Here is a 12,186-nt window from a genome sequence, read left to right on the forward strand (position 1 = left end):
ATTTTGAGCTTATTTTTGTGTATGGTGTGAGGGAGTATTCTAACTTCATTGATTTACATACAGCTGTCCAGCTTTCCCAATGCCACTTATCAAAGAGATTGTCTTTTCTCCATTGTATATTCTTGTCTCCTTTATCAAAGATCAATTGATCACAGGTATGTGGGTTTACTTCTGGGCTCTCTGTTCTGATCCATTGATCTATATGTCTGTTTTTGTGCCAATACCATGCTGTTTTGATTACTGTAGCTCTGTAGTATTGCCTGAAGACTGGGAGGGTCCTGCCTCCAGTTTCAGTCCTTTTCTTCAGCATTGCTTTGGCAATTCTGCATCTTTTGTGATTCCATGTACATTTTAGGATTATTTGTTCTAGTTCTCTGAAAAATGTTGTGGGTAATTTGGTAGGGATTACATTAAATCCGTAGATTTCTTTGCATAGTATGGCCATTTTAACAATATTAATTCCTCTAGTGCAAGATTATGGGAAATTTTTCCATTTCTTTAAACTATCTTTAATTTCCTTAATTAATGTTTTATAGTTCTCTGCATATAAGTCTGTCAGCTCCTTGGTCAGGTTTATTCCTAACTAATTTTTAATGTGATTTAAAAAAGGATTTTTAAAAACTTTTCTTTTCTGCTGTTTCATTGTTAGTATAAAGAAATGCAACTGATTTCTGTATGTTAATCTTGTATCCTTCTACCTTGCCAGATTCTTTTATCAGCTCTAGTAGTTTTTGTGTGGAGTCTTTAGAGTTTTCTATTTATAGTAGCATGTTATCAACATATAGGGACAATTTTACCTCTTGTCTTCTAATTTGGATCCCTTTTATTTAATTTTCTTGTCTGACTGCTATGGCTAGGACTTCCAATACTATGTTGAATAGAAGAGGTGATATAGTGGGCATCCTTGTCTTGTTTCAGACTTTGGGGGGATGGCTTTCAACTTTTCACCATTAAGTATTATGTTGGCTGTGGGTTTGTCATAAATAGCTTTTGTTATATTGAGGTATGTTCCCTTTATACTCACTTTGGAAAGAGTTTTTATCTATGAATGGATGTTGAATTTAATCAAATGCTTTTATATGCATCTATTGAGATAACCATGTGGTTTTTGTTCTTTCTTTTGTTGATTAATTTGTGTATGTTGAACCATCCTTGTGACCCTGGGATAAATCCAACTTGATTGAAGTGTATGATCTTTTTTATGCATTGTTGGATTTGGTTTGCTAATATTTTGTTGAGAATTTTTGTGTCTATTTCACCAAAGATATTGGCCTATAATTTTCTTCCTTTCTTTCTCTCTTCCTTTCTCTCTTTCTCTCTTCCTTTCTCTCTTTCTCTCTCTCTCTCTTTCTTTCTTTCTTTCTTTCTTTCTTTCTTTCTTTCTTTCTTTCTTTCTTTCTTTCTTCTTTCTTTCTTTCTTTCTTTCTTTCTTTCTTTCTTTCTTTCTTTCTTTCTTTCTTTCTTTCTTTCTTTTCTTTTCTTTTCTTTCTTTCTTTCTTTTCTTTCTTTCTTTGTCGTGTCTTTGTCTGGTTTTGGTATCAGGGTAATGGTGACTTCATAGAATGAGTTTGGGAGTGTTCCCTCCTCTTCAATCTTTTGGAAGAGTTTGAGAAGGATTTATATGAGTTCTTCTTTGTATGTTTGACCCCAGTGAAGCCATCAGGTCCTGGACTTCTGTTTGCAGGGAGGGTTTTTTGTTTTGTTTTGTTTTTTTTACTGATTCTATTTGACTTCTGGTGATCAGTCTGTTCAAATTATCTATTTCTTCTTGATTCAGTTTTGGTGAGCTGTGTGTTTCTAGAAACTTGTCCGTTTCTTTTAGGTTGTCCAATCTGTTACCATATAATTGTTTATAGTATTCTCTTACAGCTTTTTGTATTACTGTTGTATTGGTTGTAATTTTTCCTCTTTCATTTTTTTTTAAAGTTTTGTTTATTTGAGTCCTCTCTCTTTTCTTCTTACTGATCCTGGCCAGAGGTTTGTCAATTTTGTTTACTCTTTCCAAAAACCAGCTCTTGGTTTTCTTCTTTTTCTAACTCTTTTTGATGATACATTAGGTTGTTTATTTGAGATTGTTCTTGTTTTTTTGAGGAAGGCCTGTATTGCTATAAACTTCCCTCTTAGGATTGCTTTTGTTGCATCCCATAGATTTTGTGTGGTTGTGTTTTCATTGTCATTTATTTCAAGGTATTTTTAAATTTTCTCTTTGATTTCATTATTCACCTATTGGTTTTTTAGTAGCATATTGTTTAGTGTTCATGCAATATTTTTTTTTTCTCGTTTGTTTTTCTGTGGTTGATTTCTAGTCTTCTAGCCATTGTGGTCAGAAAAGATGCTTGAAATAATTTCTTGAGCAATACTCATACCAGACAAAATAGACTTTAAAACAAAGGCCATAAAGAAAGATAAAGAAGGATACTACATAATGATAAAAGGAACAATACAAAAAGAGGATATTACACTCATTAACATATATGTGCTCAGTATAAGAGAACCTAAGTACATAAAACAAATACTAACAGACATAAAGGGGGATATTGATTGGAATACAATAATAATAGGAGACTTTAACACTGCACTAACATCATTGGACAGATCTTCCACACAGAAAATCAATAAGGCAATGGAGATACAAATGACACAATAGAACAGTTAGATTTAATTGATATTTTCAGGACATTACATCCAAAAAACCCAGAATATACATTCTTTTTAAATGCACATGAAACATTCTCTAGGATAGGCCACATACTTGGACACAAAACAAGCCTCAACAAATTTAAGATAGAAATTATTAAAAGGAAATATTTTTAACATTACCAAGATAACAATAACATTGTTTGGCAATAAAAAAAAAATAACAGTTTTACATCCTTAAGTAGCATCTGATTTCATTAAATGTTTTTATATTTAATTTTTCTACAAATTATGTTGTGGGGGGCAGGGGTGGGGAAGTGAGCCCTCTGTACTCTCATTCCCCAGTGGGGCAATAATAAATGATATTATTCTCTCAACATCATGCACAAACAGCATATTAGGAAATCTTTAGTGCTTTAGACTACTCCCTCAATAGTAATCATAAAATAAGTTCAAAGGAACAGAAATACAGGTCAACCATAAGAACACTTTTGTAAAATGCAATCACAGGGGTATGTGTAATTATGGTGAAGATCAACTCCACAGCATATCTCTCTGTGGAATGACTATTCCTTGCCAGTAAAATTTAAGATTTTTAAAATCTATTTATTTAGCTCACCACTCTCAATTTCCTTACTGTTTATTTTTCTTCACCATCCTCTTTAACTACTTTATATTGTATTTTTATTTATTTTCTTGTTTCTTGGTTACCTCACTAAAATGTAGACTCTACAGGGCAGGGTCTTTTCTGCCTTATTCACTGGAATATCCACAGTGTCCAGTCACAAATGCCATTTGCAAGGTGAGGAGTGACTGGAGGTGATACCAAAGGGATGTGGAGTGACTGGATTGTGGAGGAGCTGAAGGGGCTTTGACTGGATCCTGAGACAGTGGGAAATCACAGAAGGGTATTAAGCTGGCAGTTGAGGGATTATGAGTAACATGATCAGACTTGGATTTTAGATAATAATTCTGAGTTTGGTGTGGAGAAAGGGTTTGAGTTGATGGAACAGTCTGGAGGCAGGGATACCAGTGAAGAGGCTACTGTGACATTCCAGGAGAGTGGAGATGAGAGCCAAGCTAGAAAATTGGTAATAATGAGAGCAATAATAATTATTATTTATTTAACAAAGTTTTCTGCACAGATGGTCACTGAAATCCATTTCCTAGACTACATTTCCCAGGTTCCTTTGCAATTAGATGTGGCCATGTGATTATGTTCTAACCAATAGAATGTGAGAAGAAATAATTGATCTTCAATTCCAGGCCTGACTCATGGGAATTTCCTATACACACTCCTCTCTGTTCTTTCCTTTTTCTGGCTAAGGGGGATGGAGAAGCCATTTACTGGAGATAACTGGGAAGCCACTGATATAGGTCCTTGTACAGTCATGTACAGAATAGTTGCCTCAACTGACCAGGAACACCTAGGAATGTTATGTAAGTTAGGAAGAAAAATCTACTATGTTTGAGCCATAATTTGAGGATAATTTTAGCTCTATTTGTTATAGCAGCAAATGTTACCATAATGAATTTAAGCACTCATTTTTGGCTGGCACCATTCTTTTTATTTATTTATTTATTTATTTTATTTTTTTCCCTTTTAATTGAATATAGTCAGTTACAATGTGTCAATTTCTAGTGTACAGCATAATGTTTCAGTCACACATGTATATACATATATTCATTTTTGTAGTCTTTTTCACTATAGGTTACTACAAGATATTGAATATAGTTCCCTGTGCTATATAGAAGAAATTTGTTTTCTTATCTGTCTTTATATATAGTAGTTAATATCTGCAAATCTCTAACTCTTAACTTATCCCTTCCTACCCACTTACACCCTAGTAACCATAAGATTGTTTAGTATGTCTGTTAGTCTGTTTCTGTTTTGTAGATGAGTTCATTAGTGTCTTTTTTTTTTAATATTCCACATATGAGTGATATCATATAGTATTTTTCTTTCTCTTTCTGGCTTACTTCACTTAGAATGACAATCTCAGGTCCATCCATGTTGCTGCAAATGGCATTATTTTATTCTTTTTTATGTCTGAGTAGTATTCCATTGTATAAATATACCACAGTTTCTTTATCCAGTCATCTGTCAATGGACATTTAGGTTATTTCCATGTCTTGGCTATTTTATATAGTGCTGTTATGAACACTGGGGTGCATGTATCTTTATAATGTGCACCATTCTTAATGCTTTCTATACAATAACTCATTTAATTTTCACAACAATCCATTGAGTAACATACTATTAATATTATCCCCAACTTACAGATCAGAAAAATGCAATAAAGAGGATCTGTGTAACCTATTTCCATTACGTAGCTGGGCAATGACAGAGCCAGATTTCAGTGTTCTGGTTCCAGTATTTTAAGCAAAATCTGATGGTGGAGATGGATAGAAATAAATAGATTTTTTAAAAAAAAAAAAGATATATATCCTTTCTTTGCAATTAAACATTCTAAATAAAAACAGAACCTTAAAAATGTTTAATGGTCAAGCATGGACATTAATTTAAATTGAAGTTCCTATTTATGAAGTAGTAATATTTCCAAAAAAATTTTAAAAGGCAAATTGCTTTTGGTTGGATTTTCTGGAAATGAACTCTGAAAGTGAGATTTCCAAAGCAGGAGGTTTATCAGGAAGTGCTCCCTGGAAGTAAGGGGAGTAGGGTTGGGTAGAGAGAGAAATTGAACTATGATATAGTTATAACAGAGAACTCAGCCTATCCCATGGGAAACTCTGGAGCTGGGCTAAGCCTTTAGAGTTATTCCCCATCAAGGCAGGAGGTCTGGGCTTTTATGTCCTGCTTCAACCAGTCATTGAATGTGAGCTGCCGGTGGGGAGGGGACATAAGCTTGGGTGAGGCAGCACCTTTGGAGAGGGATTTAGCTATGAACTAGTGTTCCCAGCAGCTAGAGGAATGGCATTGTGGTCTTGAAGGGGTGGGGGTAGGGGAATCTGGGTGTTACATCACAGTATTCAATGTAGAAACAGTTCAGAATAAATAAATACCATTTTTATAAATTTTGGTTTTTCCAGATGGCTCCACTCATCTTCAGACTCACAAAGCCCACTATTTCCTGATTGTGCCTGAAACATAAGAGGGTGTATCATGAAAGAACTGATGAGACATGAGACTTCAAAGGTGAGTTGAGCTGATGTGAAAGCTGAAATGGTATGCCAAGGGGTCTGGGTGACAGGGAAGTCTGGTGGCAGCATGGAGATGGAGTAGCACGGAGACATACTCTTGACCAGTGTACCATTTGGACCTGCTGTAACAACCCATTGCTATGAGGACCTGAAACAGGTCCTGAACTAGGATCAATGGGATGGAGAAGGGCTGAACTTGCAAGACATTTTAAGGGTGATTTTTAATGGTTTTAATGGCTGAATGTAAAGATGAGGGAAGATTTGAAGCAAATTCTATAGTTGAAGCTTGGGAAATTGTGCGAAAGGTGGCGCTTGAAGGGAGATTGTGCTCATGTCTACCCTACGGGGGCCAGCATGAAGTCTTGCATATCTTTTTAATTGACATAATGATAATAATCCTTCCTTCCTTCCTTCTTTTCTTCCTTTTCTTCTTTCTTGCCTTCCTTCCTTCCTTTACTTTTTCTTTTATCTGAGGAGACTTTCTATTGCTTCCTCCTGTGCCTTAAAATGAGTTGTTCTTTCCATTTGTAATTGGCTTTTTTCATTAATCTATTTTAACAAAAATTTCTTTCATCATGTCTTCCCTTTTCAATTATAAATCTAAGCATACCAAAACAAAACATACACTTAAGTAAAACAAAACTTACACTTGAGTAAAACAAAACAAAGTTTTAAAGCACAGATAGGAAACCCATTTTCCCTTGTATCTTCATTTTTTGGCAGTTCTGTTGTGACCTATATTGGAATTTCTGATAACAACAGCCTTGGACTGTAGGTGTAATGAGAGGTGACATGAAGTGTGCTGGACTTGGGAACAATGTTACCTTATGAGTGGCTGGTTGCTCTCAGGTATATAAATGTGCAAGACAGTTTGTTGAGGCTGGGTCTGAATGACTGTATTAAATCCCTTGGTGTACTCAGTGAGTGTAGCCATTATGCAGCTCTAGTCATTGTAATATACCCTTTTTATTTTCTGGAGCAAAAGTAATTTTCTGACATGAAATACACAATGTTAGAATCTAGCCTTCTGCAGGCTGCATTTTTGCCAAGTAATTTGAAGACTTCTAATAGTGTAGAATTTTATTTTTAAAAAGAAAAAAGTTAGTAATTAAGTGAGAGCAAATCAGTGTAGAAGACGTAGATGCTGTCTATACTCAGGGCAGCCAGATGAAACCATCATTCACTGAACATTTATTGTATAGCTTATCTGTGCCAGGTACTAGCTTAGGTGTGCCAAGAATACAAAGATGGATGAGACAGATGAGGTCCCATCTCTTACAGAATGTACCTTTTAATTATGGGAAAGAGAAAATAAGAAATAATAAGATAGCTTCCAAAGTCTGCAAGTGCTTGGAAGAAAAGTTGGATTTCTTTTGTTTATCCACCCCTTCCTATTTCAAGAGGCTACGTGGCTGAGAAACTGGGTCTTTTAGGGACCTAGGAATGGAATAATGTGAACCCAAACTTGTTACCTGAATAGGTAAATTGACATACTCTGGGGGTTTGTTGGGAAAGGGAGGATGGGATTTTAAAACTTCGAATATAAATAGGATAGATATAATTTAAACTTCCTCCTGGAACTGATATCAGGCATTGTCCATGAAGGCATTGATAATAGTAACAATTAGCTAGGGAAAATTATGTGGGCTCTCTTCCAGCCAGTTTCCACTTAAGTGACTTGTAGGAGGAACCAGGTTTCTCTATACCCTCTGTAAGGACTCAGCTGGTGCTCAGAGCACACTAAATGAGTGCCCACACCTGCCCATCTCTGCCCCCAAGAGCTGAATTTCACACTTTCTGAGAGTCAGAATTATCTGTTCCCTAACATATTTGTGCCAGCTTTACTTGTTATTAAAATTATGCAATTTACTTAATATGACATTAACTAATGAAACATGAGTCTGGAGAGAGAGTGAGAGAGAGGGAGAGAAATACTACGATGAAATTTAAATGGAATGCTTTGGGAAGACTCAATAATTTCAAATGAGTTAATGAGCAAAGATTGGGAAAAATAATAACATCTAAAGTATCTTGCTCATGAGTGTCTTTAGGTTCTTACCCACTATAAAGAAAGAAAAAATGGAAGTAAAAAATGAGATTTTATGGGTGTTGTCTGGGTAAAAAAAATGTAGCTGTGGAACCTTTCCAGTAAATTCATAGTGAGGGAAAGTGCCCTGACTTTCTACTGGATTGAGTACATTTACACTTATTTAAGTTAAAATATCATGTTTACAACATAAATGTATCCTTCCCCTTGCCTCCCAACATTTCTGATTAGCTGATAATTAGCAACTCTGATTGTGTTGTGTAAGATTTTTACTGTATTGTAAGGTGTGTGTTCAGTGCAACGGGGACTCACAATCCCTCCATTCAAGGAGCTCCAGAGTACAGTCCTAACGTTATTAGATAACGAATGTATATATCATCCAGTAATTCCTTAACCTGAGACAAATCTCCTTTTCCTCATTTGCACAGCAGAAGCAAAGAAAATATTTTCACACTTCAGCAGCACCTTTCCTTTGAGAATTTCAAAGCTCTTTAAGGAACAAATCTCTAATTAAGCAGTAATGCTCATCTCCCCAGAGAGAGGCGGACAGAGGGGATTTATTATCCTCTCACAGAGGATGTTAGAACCATGCTAAGTAGCTAACAGGTGTCTCCGTGCTGTCTCTCAGGAGAATTATGTTTCTGCTAATCTCCCAGCCACACTGTGTCCTGTTCCCTATTCTTAATAATTCCCAGTATTACAGAGAACTATGTGAACATGAAAAAAGCACTTGTCCATGGGCCAGGACACGTGGGCTCAGACCCTGGCTGTGCCACTAACTCATGGGACCTTGGACATTTTGGTCAGCCTTTCCATGCCTCATATGCTGTAAAACAAGAATGACAGTACTGGTCATAGCAGCCAACCAGGTTGGGGAAAAAAATGTTTTTCAAACAAATATGAACATTGTAGCTGCAGATAGTGGCTTTCATTTTGTTTACCTTATTTCCACATCAAAACATGGGCTGGCTTTTTGTTATGATATTTTTTGATCATGTTTTGATTTATAGGTTCTGGTTTGAACCTTCATTCTTGAGAGCAGAAGTGAAAGTTCTTCTTTAAATTCTCTTATCCCAGTCTTGCACAGCTCCCCCTCCCCTTTCACCATCTTCCAGTGTCAGTCCTAGACTCATAATAAGAGTATGTAAAGAGAGAGTAAGACTGTGGTAGGATAATGATCTAATTGTACTCTTAACTACAAGATACCAGTGAATGGTAGCTGTTTCCTAAAGGTGTTGAGTGACTCACTTTATCTCTTTACTCATTCACAAAAAATATTGCTGATAATGGCCAAAAAAGAAAAAAAAGTGAAATATATTTAATTTCTAACAATAGGGGGGTATTCAGGGTAAATGATGGTACTTCCACACAATGAATATTTATAAAAAGATGTTGTAGATAAATATTTATTGTCGTAAAATGACAGTATGATAATTAAGTGAAAAAGCAACCCCAAGTTGGTAATGTGCAACACAATCCCATCATTATTTAAAAAAACAAGTATTTTAATAAAACATATCTGGAAGGGTATACAGTGGCTAACTCTAGGTGGTGGGATTACAGAAATAGATTTTCCTTCTTTATACCTATCTGCATTTTCTAACTTTCTATAATGGACATACGTTGCTTTTAGCAAAAGAAAAAAACTGATTTAAATTAAAATTCTATTGATGCAAAAGCTGCTTGTGGGAATGAATAACATTTTGAAGAAAATAAATGCCAACTCAAGGATGGAAAACTTTTTTTGAATAGGAAGGATAAATTTCATTCTTCTTTAAAAGGGTAGAGTCACTAACTGACAGATGTTTGTAATAAAGTATCAATCGCAAACTTGTTTCTTCTTAACTGAATTCTGCCTTAAATTGCTTCTAAAATGGACTTACATTCAAGGTAAATAAGTGTGATATTTTGAAGTATCTAAATTAAACAATAATAAATAGCAATACAATGTAATTTTTTTCTCTTCTGCCAAAATATCACTTTAAAACAAATCACCATATAAGATAGAGGGTAGACGTATTTATCTTTCTTATCAAAATAAAAGCCATAGGTTACCAAGTGCTTTCTATGTGCCTATATGTCAGATACTTGGAATGTTAAATTTATTGGTTAATTTATTTACCATAGGAGAAAGGTATTATTGTATTCATTTTATAGTTGCTAAAAACTAAACTCCAAAAAATTGTTTCTTAATTAACTGTATGTAGCAGAACCACATAGTTTTAAAAAAATTACGTAACAAATACTTACTGAATCCACTTTGTGCTAGCCATTATGTGCCATGTGCTGGGAATACACTAATGAACAAGACACTGTGGTCCCATCCCTCAAAAAAGCTTACGTTCTAGTTGGATGACATAGAGCAAATATCTGTAAGTGTGATGAGTCTTACAAAAGGGGGAACACAGGATATGAGAGGGGAGTTAATCTGGTTTGCAACATCTGTCCTATGTACTAAACATTGAAATGGAGATATGAGTAGGCATTAACTTGGGGAAGAGGAGGCATGGAAGAATATTCCAGGTAGAGGGATTGGTATGTGCTCTTGCACTGAGATGATATTTTGCTACAATAATCTGGCAAAACCAACCATCCGCACTGTGGCTTAAGACTGTAAACATTTATTTCTCTCACATGGGTCTGCGGATCAGCTGCAAACCAAATGCAAACACACAAGCCCATTTAAGGTCTTGTGTCATGTTCAGCAACATTTCACTGGCTAAAGCAAGCCGTATGGCCACACCCCAAATCAATGCGATAGGGAAACATTTTACCAACAGTCGGTAGTACTTCAAAGTCACATCAACAGGATGTGGGTGAATGATTTAATACAGGAAAAAGTTATGAACAGTGATTCAAACAATCACCTCTGGATTTTTCAAGGAACCTGTTGCCAGTGTGGCTACAGTATAATGAGATGGGGAGAGATACTCTTCTACCTCGTTGTCCTCAGGAACATCTTACTCTAGAGATTATATATGTATATATGGAATAAACTCACTCCAAAAGATAGTGACTTATCCAACTTCCACCTGAACTTTATTTCCGAAAGTTGACTAACACTGAAATACCATGGTCATCCCACAGGACTAACATAGTGCTGATTGAATTAAATGTTCCTCTGTTATGGCCCAGTGCTGTGTTTCTGTGTGACAGTAGCACATTCAGAAGCTGTGCCTCAGAGGTGATGAAACCAGTATTTGAGCCCCTGAGCAAATAGCTTTAAATTTGGTTGCTACTCATCCTCCTGGAATGGAGGTCAGCTATTTTATACACAGTGAATAAGACAAACTAGTCATAAAACGTGAGGAAACATCTAATTTGACCACTTTATCCCACGAAACATGATATTCTGTTTGGTCACATCATTTTGATAATGTTACAAGAATAGTTCAGTTTATTTTTACCCCATTGCTGTGCAGATACATTCATTTGCTTTACAAGTGCTAATGCCTGAATGAACAGGTGTGGGGACACGAGTTGGCCAAATATAAACTTGTACAGTTCATGTCTTTAACAAGCATGGGCGTTTTTTTCCCCCCCTAAAATAAAATTCATTCAACACAACCAGCCATTGTGTTATTAGCTGTAATGCTGTATTCTGCCAAGGAAAACTGTATTCGTTTCAGTTGAGGCGGTTCCTTATTTTCCTTTTGCTGATAAGAAGAAATTAAATAGAAATCACTGACTCCATGATAATCCTGTTCAGGAGCTCGAAATGTCCCCTTCATTTGTAAAAGCTCAATTTTACAATCTTGGAGATTTAAAATAGAATCTACTGTCTTTCTGACAATACTCATGTCCCATGAAAACAAGATTTTTTTTTTAGCTAGCTCACAGTAAGTTTTGTTATAAATCATGTATTGTTTGAAGGGAAATCTGTGGTTCTAATAAATATAATGGATTTGGAACATTTCTTTTCCCTCATTTTGTTCAGTTATGTAAGCCTGCCTCTTGGTTACATTATTGTACTTTATTACTCAGTTTGCAAAGCTACGTCTATGAAAGGCTACAGTCTTCTGGTTTCCTCTTCTGAGGTACTTTGACGCTTCCTATTCGAGCACACTTTCATCTTTATGGGCGCTTTCTTGCTCTTTTCTTCTGGCATCCCTTCAAAAGTCAGCGCAATGTGTATATACCAAGTAACAGTAGCATTTAGAGAGTGTCTCTCACAAATTCCTTAAGTGGAAATGCAAGTAATAGGAAGAATACCCTAATTGTCAGAAACAAATGCGGTCCTAATTGCTTCCTGATGCTTAGTCTTTTAAAGGGGCTGTGGGAATCCATCTGCTTGTGTGTCTGTCGAGATGTCATTCCATGTTGAGGTATCATTCCGTTTA

At 35.7% G+C, this 12,186-nt stretch overlaps 1 protein-coding gene across 6 annotated transcripts in view; it reads left to right on the plus strand.

Annotated features, from left to right (window-relative positions):
* Positions 1-12,186, plus strand: part of EEA1 (early endosome antigen 1) — a 454,815-nt gene that overhangs the window by 165,843 nt on the left and 276,786 nt on the right. For all 6 annotated transcript variants that reach the window (XM_074375294.1, XM_074375296.1, XM_074375300.1 and 3 more), the window contains one exon: positions 5,689-5,794. In XM_074375294.1, coding sequence (XP_074231395.1) covers positions 5,762-5,794 — 33 coding nt within the window. In that variant the 5' untranslated portion in view covers positions 5,689-5,761. The remainder of the gene's footprint in view (positions 1-5,688; positions 5,795-12,186) is intronic.

The sequence above is a fragment of the Camelus bactrianus genome, chromosome 12, assembly GCF_048773025.1.
Source record: "Camelus bactrianus isolate YW-2024 breed Bactrian camel chromosome 12, ASM4877302v1, whole genome shotgun sequence".
Classification (NCBI taxonomy): domain Eukaryota; kingdom Metazoa; phylum Chordata; class Mammalia; order Artiodactyla; family Camelidae; genus Camelus; species Camelus bactrianus.